The sequence below is a fragment of the Pan troglodytes genome, chromosome 4 (assembly GCF_028858775.2).
Source record: "Pan troglodytes isolate AG18354 chromosome 4, NHGRI_mPanTro3-v2.0_pri, whole genome shotgun sequence".
Lineage (NCBI taxonomy): Eukaryota > Metazoa > Chordata > Mammalia > Primates > Hominidae > Pan > Pan troglodytes.
Genome location: NC_072402.2, coordinates 21739825 through 21758248, shown reverse-complemented (window position 1 = coordinate 21758248; position 18424 = coordinate 21739825). Strand labels below are relative to the sequence as shown.

The 18424-nt window shown below is 37.4% G+C and overlaps 1 protein-coding gene across 17 annotated transcripts in view; it reads right to left on the bottom strand.

The window, feature by feature from the left end:
* KIAA0825 overlaps positions 1–18424 on the bottom strand; it is a 462961-nt gene that overhangs the window by 224574 nt on the left and 219963 nt on the right. For 16 of the 17 annotated variants that reach the window (XR_008548200.2, XM_063810211.1, XM_054684969.2 and 13 more), the window contains 3 exons: positions 17385–17544; positions 12093–12251; positions 10213–10307 (listed from right to left, as the gene is read on the bottom strand). Coding sequence is in view for 16 of the 17 variants with exons in the window: in XM_063810211.1 (XP_063666281.1) it covers positions 10213–10307; positions 12093–12251; positions 17385–17544 (414 nt within the window). In the remaining variant the exon portion in view is untranslated. Of the gene's footprint in view, positions 1–10212; positions 10308–12092; positions 12252–17384; positions 17545–18424 lie in introns of those variants that run through there. The other variant, XM_063810213.1, reaches the window with a different exon arrangement.

Sequence of the window (18424 nt, the reverse complement as noted above, 5' to 3'; positions counted from 1 at the left end):
CCCGAAAGTGCCAGTATGTGAATGCATAATTAGGTAGAAGAAAATTGATTACAAAGTGAGTTTTGGTTCAATCTGACAAGCAAAAATTCTCCCATGGCTGCTTTTGAGAAAATTATTATACCTTTCTTTCATCAAAATGTTGCCAGTTGTGCATTTCTGTCAATAGCATTTAACATATTTATTTAGGTTGCCTGTTTTCTACTTCACTAAAGTAATGGAGACCTTTATTTATATTTTATTCCTGTTAACATATATAACACATATCCATATAATCTCCCCATATGTAAGAGAATTACTCTCTCTGTCTTTGCTGTGGTAGCCACAGAATTGTATCACTCAAGTCTTCTACTGTTAGCATAGTTGACTAATGGCCCCAGCTGTCATTCCTCTGTATCTATCATGGTATTTGTGCTGAGGTCATGCTTCTACCAAGCTGTTTATAGCCAGTGCCTGAGCAAGGTGTAGGTACTAGTGCTAGTCCATTCCTACAAGGCATGGGACTTTTCTAGTGGGTGACTTTAGCTCCAGGCGTCTCCCTGGACCTTGTCAAAACCCTGCTGTCTGAGACTCTTCCTCCCCAATCCTCCTTCGCCCTCACCTTTCACAGGTATCAGATCAGCAACTCAGTCTGAAGTTGAGTTCATTCTGAAGCCTTCCCTGCCTATTCCTACTTCCTCCTCTTAATCCTTCATGTGCATCTCTCTCCTAAAATCCTCTTGCACCTTGAATTCCATCTTGGCATCTGCTTCTTGGAGGATCTGAACCCACACTCTCTGAAGAAAAGGTAAGCATAGCACCTTTCTACCTTAAGAATATCTGGATCACGCTGTCTCCAGAGAGGAAATATTGTTAAAAATAAATTTTTCTTTTCTTTCTTTCCTTCTTTTTTTTTTTTTTGATAAAGTCTCACTCTGTCGCCTGGGCTGGAGTGCAGTGGCACGACCTCGGCTCACTGCAACCTCTGCCTCCAGGGTTCAAGTGATTCTCCTGCCTCAGCCTCCCGAGTAGCTGGGACTACAGACACATGCCACTATGCCTGGCTAATTTTTTGTATTTTTAGTAGAGACAGGGTTTCACTATGTTAGCCAGGATGATCTTGATCTCCTGACCTCGTGATCTGCCCACCTCGGCCTCCCAAAGCTCTGGGATTACAAGCGTGAGCCACCACACCCAGCCAAAAATAGATTTTTCTGAGCCCCTAAACTTCCTGGGAAGTTTCTTTTATATTTGTGTTGTATAATCTCTTCCTCAATCTCTAGCCATAATCTGTAACCTGACCTTTCCTCCTGTCCCTGCACTCCAGGTGTTATTAATGTGCTGAAGTAGCTCTCTGTTTCTGTCACTCCTTGGCTTAAAGGCTCTGATGATTCCCTCAAGTCTACTGGTTAATATCCAAATGTTTTAGCCCAATCCATAGTCAATTTCTCAAATTCTAACTAGAAAAGGGCTCTTTTTCCAAGGCTATAGATAACAGGCAAAGGATTGGAGATGATAAAACAAAATTGAGGTTTAGGAAGGAAAGCTGGGAGTTTCACATTAGATGGCTTTACTCTTCCTGGTAAGGTAGATGGTGGAAAGTCAGCAGGAGGGATTTGGGAGCTTGAACGGGGGAGACAACCAAAGTGAAAATTCAAAATGGATTAAAAAGTTTGCAGAGTAGCACTAAGGAGTCCTTTGAAGGATATTGAGATAACCCTAGGATAAGGGATATCCCTAGTACATTGTTACTTTATTCTAAATAAATGCCTTTCATTTAATAGATGTTCAAAAATGTTGAATGAGGAAAGTAAGCAAAGCATTATAAAAGCTCTACAGAAGCCCTAGAGGGAAGTGATTAAGAACATGGCCTTGAGCCAAAATCTGAGCACCATCACTTAGAGCTCGGTACCTCTGTGCCTTAGTGTCCTTATCAGGAAAGTAATAATATGATACCTACTTTGTAAGGTTATTATAAGGATTTACAGTTAAATATGTGTATATAAATCACCTAAATTATGCCAGACATATGGTAAGCACTCTGTATGTTTGCTGTCTTTATTATCATCAGTATTATTACAGTAAATATGCAGCTAATTAAAAAATTGACCAGAAGTATGGTACATATTAATAGATAAAGTACCAGATACTATAGTAGATACAACCAGAAGACTTCATCTTGGGGCTCTTTTGAGCTGCCATGTAATGTCCGTGACCTTGGGCATGTTATTTAATGTTCTGCAACCTCAAGAGTACCTGTCCCTTGTTACATGGTTGTAGTGAGAGTCAAAGGAGATTAGTGTGAAAGTGCTTTATACACCATAAAGGACAACAGACATACAAGCTACCCATCAGGAAATAATACACATGTATTAGTTTGTTTGGTTCATGTACCAATTCCCTTAGCCCTACAAATTCTGAGGATCAGATTGTCAAATTTATGCATTTTAAATACATGTTAGATAATCTCTGCAAAAAACAAACAAACAAACAAACAAACAAACCATGCTGCTGTAGATTTCAGGATAAGAGAAAAGCTTTCTCTTGTTTGAGAAGATACAGTGATGATGGGTAGAGCGAGTCACTGAGTCTGAGGTCTTTTGGTGGAGGAAGGAAAAAAACAATTTTCTAGGGAACTGGAGCATGAAAAAACCCACCAAATTTGAATGGCATGGCATATGTATGTAATGACTAAGAGGTGTGTACTCACAACATCAGCTTCTCCTTTTTCTTAAACCCACTTCTCCATAACCAGGCCGCCTGCTGCTGCACCAGGAATTTACTGCTGTGAGCAACTATAAACATTGTGCTAATGGTAGCACTGCCTGAGAACAGTCATTTGAGAGTGCAGTGTGTACAGTTTCAGGCCAGAGACAATATTTTCTGCCCTCTACACACCACAGGGCACACACTGTAATCTGATATAGGGTAAAGGTACTTTAATAATTATTATCATTAAAAGCAAACAACTCCACAGATCAATGCCTCTTTTAAAACATGTTTTCTAATCTCTGTTTCCTCTCAGATGTATGGTTATTGTCCACCTGGACAGGCCCCAAAGTGACAGCCAGAAATCTGCCTCCACCACCCCTTCTGCTGTTCCTGCCATCATATTTAATTGTGTTTGCTCAACTCGAAGCCAAACTTATATGCAGTATATTCAGATGGTTAAAATAGCACAGCACTGCACTGTATTCACAGATTATTTTCAACACCACAGTTCTTGGGAATTAGTTTGGAATAAATAAGGTAAAGAGAAAAGAAGCAACATAAATTTGTTCCAGTGACAAAGAAAACAATATCAAAATGTCAATCTGGAGCTTCGCCATGAATGAGGGAAGGGAGAGCTCCTTTTGGTCCACTCTCCTGCAAATGCAATCACCATCTCATTCTCTAGTCTGGATTTATTTTAAAATGGGTGAGAACAAAAGCAAAAAACTAATAGTAAGAAACTGTGAAAAGTACCTTTATTATTTCAAAAGATCAATGTACAATCACTGTACTTATTCTTAGATAGCATCAAAAGTAAAGGTGTAGAACTGATATATATGTTGATTTTCTGAAACTCTAGGGAGTCATTATTTTTCACAATAGCAAACTTTCTAAATTGAAACACATATATCATTAGCATATATTCAGGATCTGTTTTCTGAGGTCTTGGCTGCTATACACTTCTTCAAATCCCTCAAAATAATCACTCATAATTAATTTACAAAGGCTTGGTTGGATACTGTTATCAGCTAACTCCACCTTAAAGTTTTCTACTTGCATTTTTTGTATCATTTAACAAACACAAACTCTGTCATCCAAATGTCAAAAGATTTATAAGTCTTGGAGTATAAAACAGACTTTGTTGCTGAAGAGGTTATGACTTGAACTGGATCAATTAACTAAAAATAAAGACCAGCTTTCTGTTATTTTAATCTGAGCCAAATTTACATAACAATAATAACAGTGGGGGGTTTATTTATTCATTTAACTTTTATTTTAGGTTCAGGGATACATGTGCAGGTTTGTCATATAGATAAATTGCGTGTCACAGGAGTTTGGTATACAGATTATTTCATCATGCAGGTAATAAGCATAGCACCTGACAGGTAGCTTTTTGATCTTCCTCCTCCCACTCCCTACCCTCAAGTAAGCCTCAGAGTCTGTTGATCCCTTCTTTGTGTCTGTGTGTTCTTAGTATTTAGTTCCCACTTACATGTGAGAACAAGCAGTATTTGGTTTTCTGTTCCTGTATAAGTTTGCTTAGGATAATGGTCTCCAGCTCCATCCACATCCCTGCAAAAGACATGATCTTATTCTTTTTTATGGCTATGTAGTATTCTGTAGTGTATATATGTCACATTTTCTTTATGCAGTCTACCATTGATGAGCATTTAGGTTGATTCCATGTCTTTAACTATTGTGAATAGTGCTGCAATGAAGATACATGTGCATATGTCTTTATTGTAGAATGATTTCTATTCCTTTGGGTATAAACCCAGTAATGGGATTGCTGAATTGAATGGTAATTCTGTTTTAAGTTCTTTGAGAAAGTGCTACACTGCTTTCCACAAGGGCTGAACTAATTTACATGCCCACCAGCAGTGTATAAGCATTCCCTTTTCTTCATAATCTTGCCAGCATGTTATTTTTTGACTTTTTATTAGTAGCCATTCTGACTGGTGTGAGATGCTATCTCATTGTGGCTTTGATTTGCGTTTCTCTAATATTTAGTGATATTGAGCTTTTTTTCATATGTTTGTTGATCATGTGTATGTCTTCTTTGAAAAGTGTCTGTTTATGTCATTTGCCTACTTTTTAATGGGGTTGTTTGCTTTTTGCTTGTTGATTTGTTTAAGTTCCTTTTAGATGGTGGATATTAGACCTTTGTCAGATGCATAGTTTGCAAGTATTTTCTCCCATTCTGTAGGTTTTCTGTTTACTCTGATGATAGTTTCTTTTGCTGTGCAGAAGCTCTTTTGTTTAATTAGATCCCATTTGTCAATTTTGGTTTTTGTTTCAATTGCTTTTGCATCTTCATCGTGAAATCTTTGCCAAGGCCTATGTCCTGGATAGTATTTCCTAGGTTATTTTCCAGGATTTTTGTAGTTTTAGGTTTTACATTTAAGTCTTTAATTAATCTTGAATTGATTTTTGTATATGGTGTAAGGAAGGAGTTCAGTTTCAATCTTTTGCGTATGGCTTGCCTGTTATCTTAGCACCATTTATTGAATAGTGAATTCTTTACCCATTGCTTGTTTTTGTGAACTTTGAAGATCAGATGGTTGTAGCTCTGTGGCATTATTTCTAGGCTCACTATTCTGTTCCATTGGTCTATGGGTCTGTTTTTATACCATACCATGCTGTTTTGGTTACAGTAGCCTTGTAATATAACTTGAAGTCAGGTAACATGATACCTCCAGCTTTGTTCTTTTTGCTAGGATTGCCTTTGCTATTCAGGCTCTTTTTTTGTTCCATATGAATTTTAAAATAACTAATTCTGTGAAGAATGTTATTGGTAGTTTGATGGGAATAGCATTGAATCTGTAAATTACTTTGGGCAGTATGGCCATTTTAACAATATTGATTATTCCTATCCATGAGCATGGAATGTTTCCATTTGCTTTTTTTCATCTCTGATTTCTTTGAGCAGTACTTTGTAATTCTTGTTGTAGAGATGTTTCACACCTCCCTGGTTAGCTGTATTCCTAGGTATTTTATTCTTTTTTTTTTTTTTTTTTTTTTTTTTTTTTTTTTGAGAAGGAGTCTTGCTCTCTAGCCCAGGCTGCAGTGCAGTGGCGTGATCTCGGCTCACTGCAAGCTCCACCTCCTGGGCTCACGCCATTCTCCTGCCTCAGCCTCCCCAGTAGCTGGGACTACAGGTGCCCACCACCACGCCCGGCTAATTTCTCGTATTTTTAGTAAAGACGGGATTTCACCATGTTAGCCAGGATGGTCTCGATCTCCTGACCTCATGATCCACCCACCTCAGCCTCCCAAAGTGCTGGGATTACAGGCGTGAGCCACCGTGCCTGGCCGATACTTTATTCTTTTTGTGGCTATTACAACAGACATTTTAAACATACAGAGCTTAAATAACCTGACTTTCACCCAAATTTGGAAAATGAAGAGAATGAATATGCATATAGATACTTTTTTACTTCAGATTTTCCAGCAAATATTCTTATAATACCTACATGTCTATTAACCAAACATCACATAAGAATACCTACCCTGTGCTCATCTGTCAGGAGCTGACTTTTTCTCTGCATTCTTATTCCTCATTTGTTTATTAATTAATTCAATACACACTACTTAGAGCCTGCTCTGTGCCCAAGGGCTGTTCTAGGTACTGAAGACACCACCAGGATAAGGCAAACAAGGTGCTATTCTTATTGAGTTTACATTCTACCACAGAGGGTAAGATTAAAAGACAATAAATAAACAGAAACAAGTATTTCAGTTAGCAATAACTCAAGAAAACACAGTAGAGTAGAATGCTAGGGTAGCCTGGAGGGTCCCTTTAGATGGGTGAAATAGAAAAGTCTCCTCAGGAGGTAACATTTGTCTCAGATGGACAAGATGGCACCAGCCATGTGAAGAGCTGAGGGAACTGCAAGCACCAAGACGCTGAAGTGGGAAAGCGTTTAGAGTATCCAAATAACTTAAAGAAAGCACTCTATTTAGAGCATCATGAATCGGAAGGAGATGTTTTGAGATGAGGCCAGATAGTGAGTGAAGAACACATTTTTGCCAAGGACTCAGGCAGCTGCTTCAAGATTTGTTCTGCCTTTGCAGTCAGCACAGAACCAGCCTGTGGAACAAAGGCCAGTATTGACTCAGACACAGACATTGTTGTGGCCCCACAGATCTCCTCTTTCATGTGTCTGAGCGGTCCCTCAAGTCTTTATCTCCTGGGTCTTTATTACCTGAGTGGTTCACTTGGCTTTTTGACCTTCCTTCTTGCTCATTTTCTGTTTGTCTTCCAGACCTGTGGGCCTGTTGCCTGGTTTCTGATCTGATACTTTTTCTGATCCTCACTAGTGGTTTAGGCCTGGAGTCCACATAACCTGGATGTTCTGAGTGTTCGATCTTACAGCAACTTCCTACTAATCCTTAATGGACTTTACAGTTTCCTTACCTGACTAGACACCAAAACTGCTGCTATGTTACTACTTTTTTGAATATGTACGGTGGTGCCTCTGTGTCTGTGGGTTCTGCATCCATGAATTCAGTCAACCTCAGATAGAAAATATTTGGGAAAAAAAGTTCCACTGAGTTCCAAAAAGCAAAACTTGCATTTGTTGCATGCCGAGTATTACATTGAATCCACCCAAATGCAGTGATGTGTGAGAATTGCATTAGGTATTGAAAGTAATCTAGAGATGATTTAAAGTACATGGGTGGATATGCATAGGTTATATGCAAATATGACACCATTTTATATCAGGGACTTGGCATCTGTGGGATTTAGTATCTGAGGGGGTCTTGGGATCAGTCCCTAATAGATACTGAGGGATGACTGTATTGTGTTATCAGCTTTCAAAAACACTTCCAAATACTTTAGCACTCTTGACCGTGTCAACAATCTCCATGAAGTAGCTTTACAATTATTATTATTTTATTTTAAAGATAAGGAAATCTAAAGTCAAAGTAAGTGCCTGAGAACACAGGAATCCTGCTTTCCAGTCTCCATCATATTTAGGGGGTGAGGGAGGTCTAGTGTACTCTAGGCATGTGGGGAGACTAATTCCACAGATGGCCTGCTTATTATATGAACGTTGAAGACAAGGCACAAATGAATTTAAGGTGAATAGAAAGGATTCTTTTCCCTTATCTTCAATTTTTTTCATACTTGTATATTTCAGTTCACTTTTCTTTGTAATATTATGTCCTCAGACAACATTCACAGCCCCATACATACACTAGAACGTAGTATAGAGATAGACTAATACAAATATATTACCAATAAAAGGAGCAAAAAGAGAACAAGTGACTCATTTAATTGGTGAATTTGGAAGGAAAAAACTGAGCATATTCAGCTGAACTGCTCTGAATTCTTTCCTTTGGCTACACCTAACCCCAAACACCATAGTTGGTAGATGTTGGATAGCATATATAACTTTCATTTTAAAAGCTCAGAGTTCTATGGTCTAATTTTCAAGTATGTATCTTTCAGATAACCATGTTGTCAACAATTAAATGTACTATTAAAAAAATCGGCATTTTCAGATAAGTTCTAACAAGAGAGACAAGAGGGTGTCATCGAGAAACTAACAATTTCCTTACCGGTTCAATATTAAACAAAACTCATAAATAACCTTCTTAAAATAAATCGGTGAGTGATAGAAAAGCCTGTAAACCCTCAGGTGTCTTTAATCCTTCTAAGGTGGATCAATTAGGTTCATGATAGCTCGTGTGCGGTAGCTTTGCAGTAGAATGATTTTCATACCATTCTTTAAAAATCTAAGGTTCTTATTAAGATGAGATTCTAGCTGTTTCTATTAAAAATTCATGACCCTTTTCCAAGAGAACTGTTTTGACCTGTTATTTCTGGCTAAATTTGTATGAGTTCTTTTCTCCCACCCACTCCTGCACAGATCTCAAGAAAATACACTTTAATAGCTAGTGATCCAAAGTCCTTAAACAAAAACAAAAATATGCAATTCTGTGTAAAACACAAATTCACTTAGAGGTGAATATTATAAAAAGCAAATGTAGTAAGTTTTGAAGGATGTTTGTCCCTAGAGGACCATTTAGTGGATTGGAAGCAGGAATTCATGACTGAAAATAAATTTAGTAAAATATAACACAGTTAATCTATATAAACTCAAAACTTTCCAAATAGGAAAATAATTACTTACCTTTCCTAGTTTGTTTCCAGACAGACATTTAATATTGTATAAACATCATGTCACTACAGATTCAACAGAGGACCTGGCCTCTCCTCAACCAACCCCTCCTCTCACCTCTCCAAATATCTTTGGGACAGTATAGGTGCACACCTGGTGACTTGTGTATGAATAGGGTACCTCTGGACTGCTGCCAGCCAGGTGGTAAGCTTGCTGGGGAAAGGCTCTGGCCTTGATCAGTAAGCTTCTGGGTTGTTGAACTTTGTCTATGATGGGTGGGTGAGCTTAATTCAGGGGTGAAATATTATAAATACCACTGTGACCTCACATCTAAGCTATAGCTTTTATTGGCAATAAAGCTGCCTCTATAACTTCCTTCTGAGAAATACTGCAACCTCTCTCTTAGGATATTTTCTTATATTCATCCAGATTTCTCAAGAATGATTTGACAATTCTACTATGTTATTATCATTATTTTCTTTCAAAAAAAAGATACTCAATATTTTTGCAAAAAGATATGGAAATACATTCTATGTCACAAAGATCATATAGACGATAAGCCTCAAACTTAGCTATAAGCACACAGACAACTCAAACAATAAAAGGAATATCATAAAATATATCTTATTTGAAAATGTATTATGCTTGATTAAAAATCCAAATTTTTAAAGTTTACACCTTATAGTTTTTACTGAAACTTTAAGTAACTTTTAAAAACCATGTTAATTGATCCAAAGCAAAATGTTCATACTTTTGTGCAAAATAAATTACATGTTGTTTCCTAGGCTGAAATCATATTATCATTTCATTGGATTATACTGCACTGTGTGTGTGTGTGTGTGTGTGTGTGTGTATCTTTGTGTAAAATAATATGCTACTGTGGCTATATTAAGACAGTAGCAACATAACTGGCTGAAAAGTGAAAAATTCAATCATGACAGTTTTACTTACATGTTTTCCTGATTAGACTAGTTGATTTGGCTTGGCATTTTATACGCATTCATTAAGTTGTTGTAAACAAAGGTGTAGTATTATAATAACGTTCAAGTCAATAACTTTTGGTCTTTACAATAGTGAACTATTAAATATACAAAGTCAAAAATATTTAAAATTCAGTCTAAAATCCACTAATCTCATCTCTGAAACAAATGTTACTGCCTTTTACAAATTTTTACTATAGAGAATGGTATTTAGAGAGTATACTCCTATAAATAGCCATATTTTTAAAAGATGGGAGGCTGGAGAGGAAGAAAACAAAATAGATTCCCCTGCTGATAAAATGTTTTCACTTTTCCCAAAAGTATGCTAGTAAAATCTGTGTATGTGTATACACACACACATACACACACACAACCTTGTCCCTCAACCAGACCCCCAAGGTCCCCAATTTTATTACCTGTTTTTGAGCAGCACACTGAAGGTCATCTTATCCAGTCTCAGATAATTTGGCAGCAACTTTGCCCAATTCCAGTTCCATTTTGTGATGGCTGACTGTTGATAAATGAGAAGACACTATTGTTAGTTATTAATCAGAGTTAATATGATCAGTAAATTAAAGCTCCAGCTGTGATAGACTAACTAAGAAGGAGGGGGGTCCAGAACAAGGACTTAGACAGATAACATCAATCATGTCCACAGAAGAAGGTTTTTATTCCAATAAGACGGCAATTAATTTATAAATCCATTTGGGGATGTAGTCATTATTTATAAAAATATAAATCAATTTATTGAGTCGTTATTCTTCCAAGTGTTAATGGCATTTGCCCAGCAAGTTTCTCTGAGAAGGAGACTGTTTGAAAAGCAAAGCAAAATAATTGGCAACTTTTTCATACATCATATCAATTTATAGTTTGATTTTCTTTTCAGCAACCAAAAGTTTGATTAAAAAACAAACTTGGAAGTGCTAAGAATCAAATTATAAGATACAGCTTAATTAGAGTGTGATATTAATGTTACCTTTTTGGTTAAGAAAATGCTTTAAAGGGAAGATTATGAGGATCTGTAAGTGTAAATTATATAAGTGATTCCCTTTTCTCATTAATAGAAATTTCACAACAGACTATGGAGAAAAATTACTGTGAAAAATAATCTCATAATTCAGAACTCAATAAAATATGCCATTTATTTAAATGAAGTAAGGAAAATTTAACAGCTATAGTAATTATTTATGGTTTGGAGCAATCTAATGCACAACACAGAAAAGCAGCCAATAAACTCAAACTTAGTACATTTAAAGTATTATAAATGCTTATGCTCCTTAAAATGAAATAGTTTTGAAAACAAGAGTCCAGACTGACGTTTAAAATCCAACAAGAGCTATCCCCTGTCACCTGCTGATTAATCGAGCACTACAATCCTGTCATAGAGCAGGAGAATTCCACCCTGGGTTGTCAGCATTTGAAGGTCTTACTCCACTACAGTATTGATGAGTGTAGACTAGAGCTGTAACAGGCATGGTAAAAATATTATCTGCATGCTGAATTAGGCCATTGTTTTAATTCTTATTTTCATCAGAGTTCTAGGTCAAGCAATCCTTCTCTTCTGCCCTGTTAGTTCAAATTGTCTGTCAAGAGGTTTCTGGGAAAAGCCACCAGAAGAATGAACAAAGCAAAAGCAACTTTATATTTCAAATACTTTGGCAGAAAGACGATCTTTTCAGTGTAACTACTGAAACATGCAGCTTAGACAATGGCATAATCTGACATTAAAAAATGTGTGGTGTTTATCACATTGACTTTATTCCAAATAGACCAGCTTTAAGATCATTAACAAATTCATTTTAAATTTGGGAATGTGTCTATGGTTATAAAAAGCAAACTTACCCCATACCACTTAAAGTAGGAGCTCAGTGCTCTATTTATAATTAATTTTAACTATTTTCTAATTTGCCTGATAAATTCATAAAGGTTGCAAGGTATTTTGTGAGTGTGTGTATTGGGGGATGGAGATGACAAGGGAGGAAAGGAATGTTACAAAATGCCTGGTTCTTCAGCCTTCTGTAGAAACAGCCTAACAGATGTTCCCTCTGCCCATGGTAAACTGACCAGCCAGAAGTTAAGTTTTACAGACCAAATATATGAATCAGTTTGACAAATAGAAAAAAGGTAAAATAACTCTTAAAAGTCAATTTGTACAGACCATGTAAATAAGAACAAGGCCTTTTGCTTCCTAGCAAAATAAGCTTATGAGTAAATACTCAAACACAAAGCAGTTTTTTCTTACTTGGGTAAAGAAACCACACATTTAAATTAAATTTACCATTTAATTTCCACATACCTGATCTAGCATGTTTTCACTAAACGCCTTATACACATGGAAAGGGTTAAAGGCAGAAGGCCGATCTTCTATACTCCTCAAGGTCGTCTTTAAAGGTCGGATGGGTAATGGCTTTTCCTCTGAACTATTCATAGAAAACAGCTGTTCTTTTAAATATTCCTTCAAAGAAAAGAAATTACAAGTTGTGACGGTGAGAAGCAGACATTCTCTGTAAAAATAAACTGATCAATATCCAAATTTATCCTTTCAGCACATTTGCTAGATTACAGTGTATTACTTGCCTCAGGGAAGAATATATTTTCAGAAGATACATAGTAGAGTACCAATCAGCACTGCAATAAACCCATCAAAAACAGGTTTACCTAATATTTAGTATAGATTAGGAAACCATTTACCAAACTCTTACATAATGAATATATGTTTGATATATCAGGACCTTTTTAACAGGCATTGTCTTGTCACTGGTTCACATATTAACATGTCTGGTTACTAAAACTTAACTCATCTGCATGATTATTCACAGTATAAGATTGCTCATCCATTCATTAAGTGTAGTTGTTAACTACTCCTGGCTCAGCAGAGCACTGAGTACTCTGATATTTTACTGCAAGCAGTCTCATTCAATGCAGAATTAATTATAATGCAAGCTCCTAAACTCTATTTCCATCCCATGGAGTGAAAAATATCAAGGCTCAAGAGAAGCTCAAAATATGTCATTATAATCCCCCAACTGCCAGTGCAGGCCTGGGCAAAAAAAAAAAGCCAATCTACAACATTATACCTCATTTTCCACCCATAAATAAGGTGAACAATCCTTATGTATTTTATGGAACTTTTTCTGGAAGACAACAAATTAAAATGACTAAAAGTCCCCATCAACTAATAAATGCTTACTATTAATAAATAAGTCATCTAATAGATTTTAAAAAATATAAATGTTCTTGTGATGTTTCATGTGTCACAATGTAATTTTTTTCTTTGAGGTTAGGGTTAGGATGAAGTTCAGAATGTTAGAGCCAAAAAGGTATTCAGACATCATTTAGAAAACCTGTGCTACTCAAAGTCTGGGGCACTGGATCAGCTGAGTTAAGCCTCACCTGGGAGCTTGTTAGAAAAGCAGAATCTTCAACCCTATTGAATCAGAACCTGCCTGTTAATGAGCATTCCCAGCTGGGTGCAGTGGTTCACACCTGTAATCCCAGCACTTTGGGAGACCGAGGTGGGCAGATCACTTGAGGTTGGGAGTTCCAGACCAGCCTGGCCAACATGGTGAAACCCCATCTCTACTAAAGATACAAAAAATTAGCTGAGTGTGGTGGTGGGCACCTGTAATCCCAGCTACTTGGGAGGCTGAGGCAGGAGAATCACTTGAACCCGAGAGGTGGAGGTTACAGTAAGCTGAGATCGCACCACTGCACTCCAGCCTGGGCGACAGAGAGACTCCGTCTCAAAAATAAAAAAAAAAAAAAGGAACTCCCAGGAGATCCATAGGCACAGGGAAACTCTAGCCCAATGCCACACTAAATGGTTGGTGCTGAAAGGTCAGAGGACAATCCTGAGATCACACAGGTGTGAGAGGTAAAGCTGTGGGGAGGAGCCACATTTCTGGTCTCAGTTCACTGTGCTTTTTTCTGTGCCTGTATAACTTTAGGAATGCCCACTGTGTTCATCATGAGAGGCAAATTTTATATTATAAAACCCTAAAAATTGAAAGAAACCACTGCTGAAGTTAACAATCATCGTTTTTGAACTTACTTGTTATAGAGCAGCAGTCCGCAATCTTTTTGGCACCAGGGACCAGTTTCGTGGAAGACAATTTTTCCATGGACATGGACCGTGGGGAGGGGGAGTATGGTTTTAGGATGAAACTGTTCCACCTCAGATCATCAGGCATTAGATTCTCATAAGGAACACATAACATAAATCCCTCAAATGTGCAGTTCACAGTAGGGTTCATGCTCCTATGAGAATCTAATGCTGCTGCTGATATGACGATAGGTGGAGCTCAGGTGGTAATGCACACTATCCCGCCACTCACCTCCTGCTGTACAGCCCAGTTCCTAACAGGCCACCAACTGGTAGACGTCTGTGGCCCGGGGGTTGGGGACCCCTGTTGTAGAGCATATCTTTTTAGAAAGATTAATTCTTTAGTGTCTGATGGAGGGTCACACATGGACTCTTACTAAACATTGTTAATGATAAAGCCATCAGAAAATAGTTTTATGCCTAGATTTAGATTATTGAACAGAAACAAAACTTTTCTCCATTATGATTTATGCAAATAAAATTTTTAAAAGGAATACTTTCGTTTTTATTGACAAAAAAAGCTTTGTTTTGGCTAATAACAATCTGTCTTAACTGATTTCGCCTTACGTAACTACATTTTGACTGTTTCCACTATTCAAAAAAGAGAAACTGTTCTGTTGCAAATTGTGAAGAAAATGGAATGTTCTCCTTTGTTGATCTTTCTAGGTACTGCACTGACAGTCATCACTAACCCTTCTTAACCTCAGATTCTTTAACTTTGACATTGCTTTAATCAGATTTACCACTAATTGGGCCATATCTTTAGAAGATTTCCATTCTTTCTTGAACACCTTCCCTGTGCATTACGTCAAAGCTTATTCCTCTATTCATCATTTCTCCATTTCTCTTCACTGAAGAGCTCTGTCAGTCTGATGACCTCAACTACCACACTCATATACAGACCAAATCTACATGCATGTCTGCTCTCATTTGTGCCCACGTGTATGGTAGATGCACCTGACGGTGATTACTTGATCATACCCTGAGAATGACCCTGTATGGCAGATGCACTCGAATGTGTTTTCAGAGTTCCAAGCTAAGGAATCTGGGAGTGGCCAACCCGAGATCCATTCCTTATCTATGAGGAACCTCTAAGCCCCTGGCCTATCCCACAGTACTGGAGCCATACAGGGGATTGAGGCCCTTTGTTTTGGGTTAAATGAAGGTCGTCAGGTGGAGGTTGCTAGGTAGAGGGTGTTAAATGAAAATGCTGTATAAACTGCATGCCTCTTGCAAGTGGTTGTGGTTTTCCTGCCCAGCCCACTACCATTGGACCCTCTTCCCTGTAATGTAAGCTCCCAGTAAAACCCCATGTCTTGTGGGCCAGCTCTGGATCTCTTCAGCCTCTTGAACCTGGTGCCAACCCCATGGGAGTTGATAGGGGTGTGGCACAACATCATGGTCAGGGCCTTAACTATCATGAGACATTTTTGTTTGGACATCTTATCTTTATCTCAAAGACAAAGCATCTTTAACCTCGTTTTCCCTGATGACTTCTTTGTCTCTATGAATGGCACACCCATTCTTCCCCTCAGCTAGGCCTGTACCCATAAATGCTTCACTATTTACATTACATTCTTGAGAAACATTTAGCAGCACATCTGAAGGTGCTAAAGACTCATAACAGTACTCATGAAATGAACAAACATCACAATGCAATGTCACTTACAGCATAGCAACACCTCACAGTGGAAAAGCAGTCATAAGTACTATGCTAGTCAGCTAGTCATGCTTGTGTTGTTTGGGCTTATTGCCTGTGTTTTTGTAATAGTTACAAGGCAAAGGTACCTTTCTTTGCCTCTAGCCTCACCTAACATTATGCCTCTTACCTTGCAGTGCCATGCCTCATTCAGCCCAGTAAACCACCAAATACTTAGCTCTATATCCCATCTGATAGACATTACTATAACAGTAAATATACTCAGTTGTAACAAGATAAATCATAACACTGAGCAAAATGTGGTGGTATCCCAGTGTAATCTCATGGTATCCTGTTCAGAATCACTATGTCAGAGTTATATGAGCTCTATGAGGGAAGTACAGCCTTTGGCTTTCCAGAGTATAACCAGATAACTGATGGCCAATAAATAGCCAATTCAATTTTGGATGATATTGCTTATTGGTGATTATTGAGCTTTTTAATATTATGCACCTTTTAAAAATAGGACCATTCTATCAGTTTGGCAATTCAGACCAGCTTTACCATCCTCAGAGCTATTGTAACACTGCTTAACTAAGGATATGGGGGTAACCACACTGCAACATCTGTTCCTCAGTAGTCGCCACAATTACTTTGGCCGATCCGAATGGCCAAGTGCACATACCAATGAGGAGCATCACTTTGCAATAGAGGTCTTTCAGTTTGCCAAGGTGAGGGGTTGCTGAGTTTCCCAGATAGAAACCCTAAGCAAGCTATGAGGATCACTGACAAGAGTGAATAGGTTGTGTTACTTTGTAACAATTACAAACTGAGCTCTGGTGCCTTAAGGACAGGGTCATGTCTCATAGCTACAAATTTCTTACATCCTTCTCAGGCTATCATGGAATACATTGTTATGTCACCTGTTTATCGACTGTTTGATCTATGAAATCCAGGAAACAAGATTTACTTGAAGTAACTTTCACATAGCTAATGGTGGGCAAAACATTTATATAATCAAGTTGTAAAATGCTGTTGTCAAATTTAATTTATTCCTTGAAAATGTATGGTTATAAGGCCTACATTATTGAGATAAAACTAAAACACTATATATTCACACTATACAATTTTTACTATTCCAAAAATTACATTCATGTATTTGCAAATGTAAACACAATTAGATGCCACAATCTAATTCAGACACATATGATCAAATTCAAAACCTGATTAAGTTAGAGAACTTTGTTTCAAGTAAATAGCTGAGATAACGTGCTATTTACATTTTCAATAAAACAGCCCAAAACACGCAAGGTCAGAGGCAATGGGATAGAAAGGCATAACATTGGTTCAACCAGTGTCTGTGTATTAATGAATTTTCCTAGGTTAATCTGGTTGCTACCGAATATGGTTCAATACTCTTCTTTAAGTTTTTTCATTAAATAAGAAATCTCCAACCTCACCAACACAAGCATGATATCTGCAGGAAAAGAGCTAAGTCTCTTCTGAAAATTCACTGTACAAATACCAGATTTTAACATCAGCTTAACAGTCACAAACACACAATTCCCAAACTACACCTCTAGTCTCTACAATTCAGAACTGAACTGAGTTTATGAGCCATGTTATTGTTTAAACCATATAAATAAAATCTACATTGTTTCGGTGAAGCTTTTTCTGTACAAATGCAGAACAGCCGGGGCTGAATAGATTCTATTAATAATGCAATATTGAGTTTGGTATTGACTTTAAGAAGTATTATCACCTCCTTGACTAACCCTTAGCTGCCAGCAGACGCTGCCTCAGGCCAGTACACACCTAATTGCTCGGTAAAAAGGCCGTTTCCCTACCTCATTGAGCTGCATGATGTGATAAATTTGCCTCAGGTACTCGCTGCCACCTGGTTTGTGGCAGAGATCCAGGACCATCGTGTTTATTTTCTGCTCAGTCAGTTCAAGAGCAATATCTCCTTCTTGTAAGGCTGTGCTTTTCTCTATTGTCATAAATGCACTAAATACAAAGAAAGCATATACATATCAGTAGTGAAGAATTGTAAAGATGGAGAGTAATCATGGAGATGGAGTGTGGAGAGTTGATGTAAATCTCAGATTCAAAGCATCCATAAAGACTACGCTGAAATAGGTAAGCCTTCCCAAACCGCTGCCACTCACATAAACAGCACCTTAGAATTAAGCACCTGAAAGCATTTTCAAAAATTGAATCGTTTCTTCTAAAACATGTCTTTACTGCATTTATACTCCTATCTATAAAACATTTTCCCATTACTGCAATTGTTGAAATTGCTATAATCATGAGATGAAAACAAAACATTTCTTTTTATGAACATGTAAGAAATAATTTGTATTTTCTCTTTGTGGATAAAAAGTATCTTTGATGCCTGAAATAGCTTTGGTATTTTGTCTTTTGTAGCTTCCTCTTTACACCTGTTGTAGAACACATTGAAGGCTAATTGAAGTGTCAAAAGTGGGAGCCTATTATGCTAAATATAGGCTGGGTGCTTCATGGCGGTATGCTTACCACTGGGTATTTTAAATTGGCCTTTGACACTTGTTGCCTTTTAAAAATATGTGCCCCACTCCTGTTTCTTTCTGTAACAGATACTTAGCACAAGTCACTATCTTGACTATTCTTCCAGAAAAAAAGTCTACTAACACCACACCAGGAATGTGCAAGATATAGTTCTAAAACATTTCTTTTAGAAGGATCTATATACATATTGTTGATTTTGAGCATTATTTACATGGTAATAATGGGTGACAAAAAGAATTTAAACATTTCAAACTATACCAGTGCAAAAAATTATGATACTCAATGTACACATATATTCCACACTAATTTTCTTGTTGTAATTGTTATTGGGATCATGCTA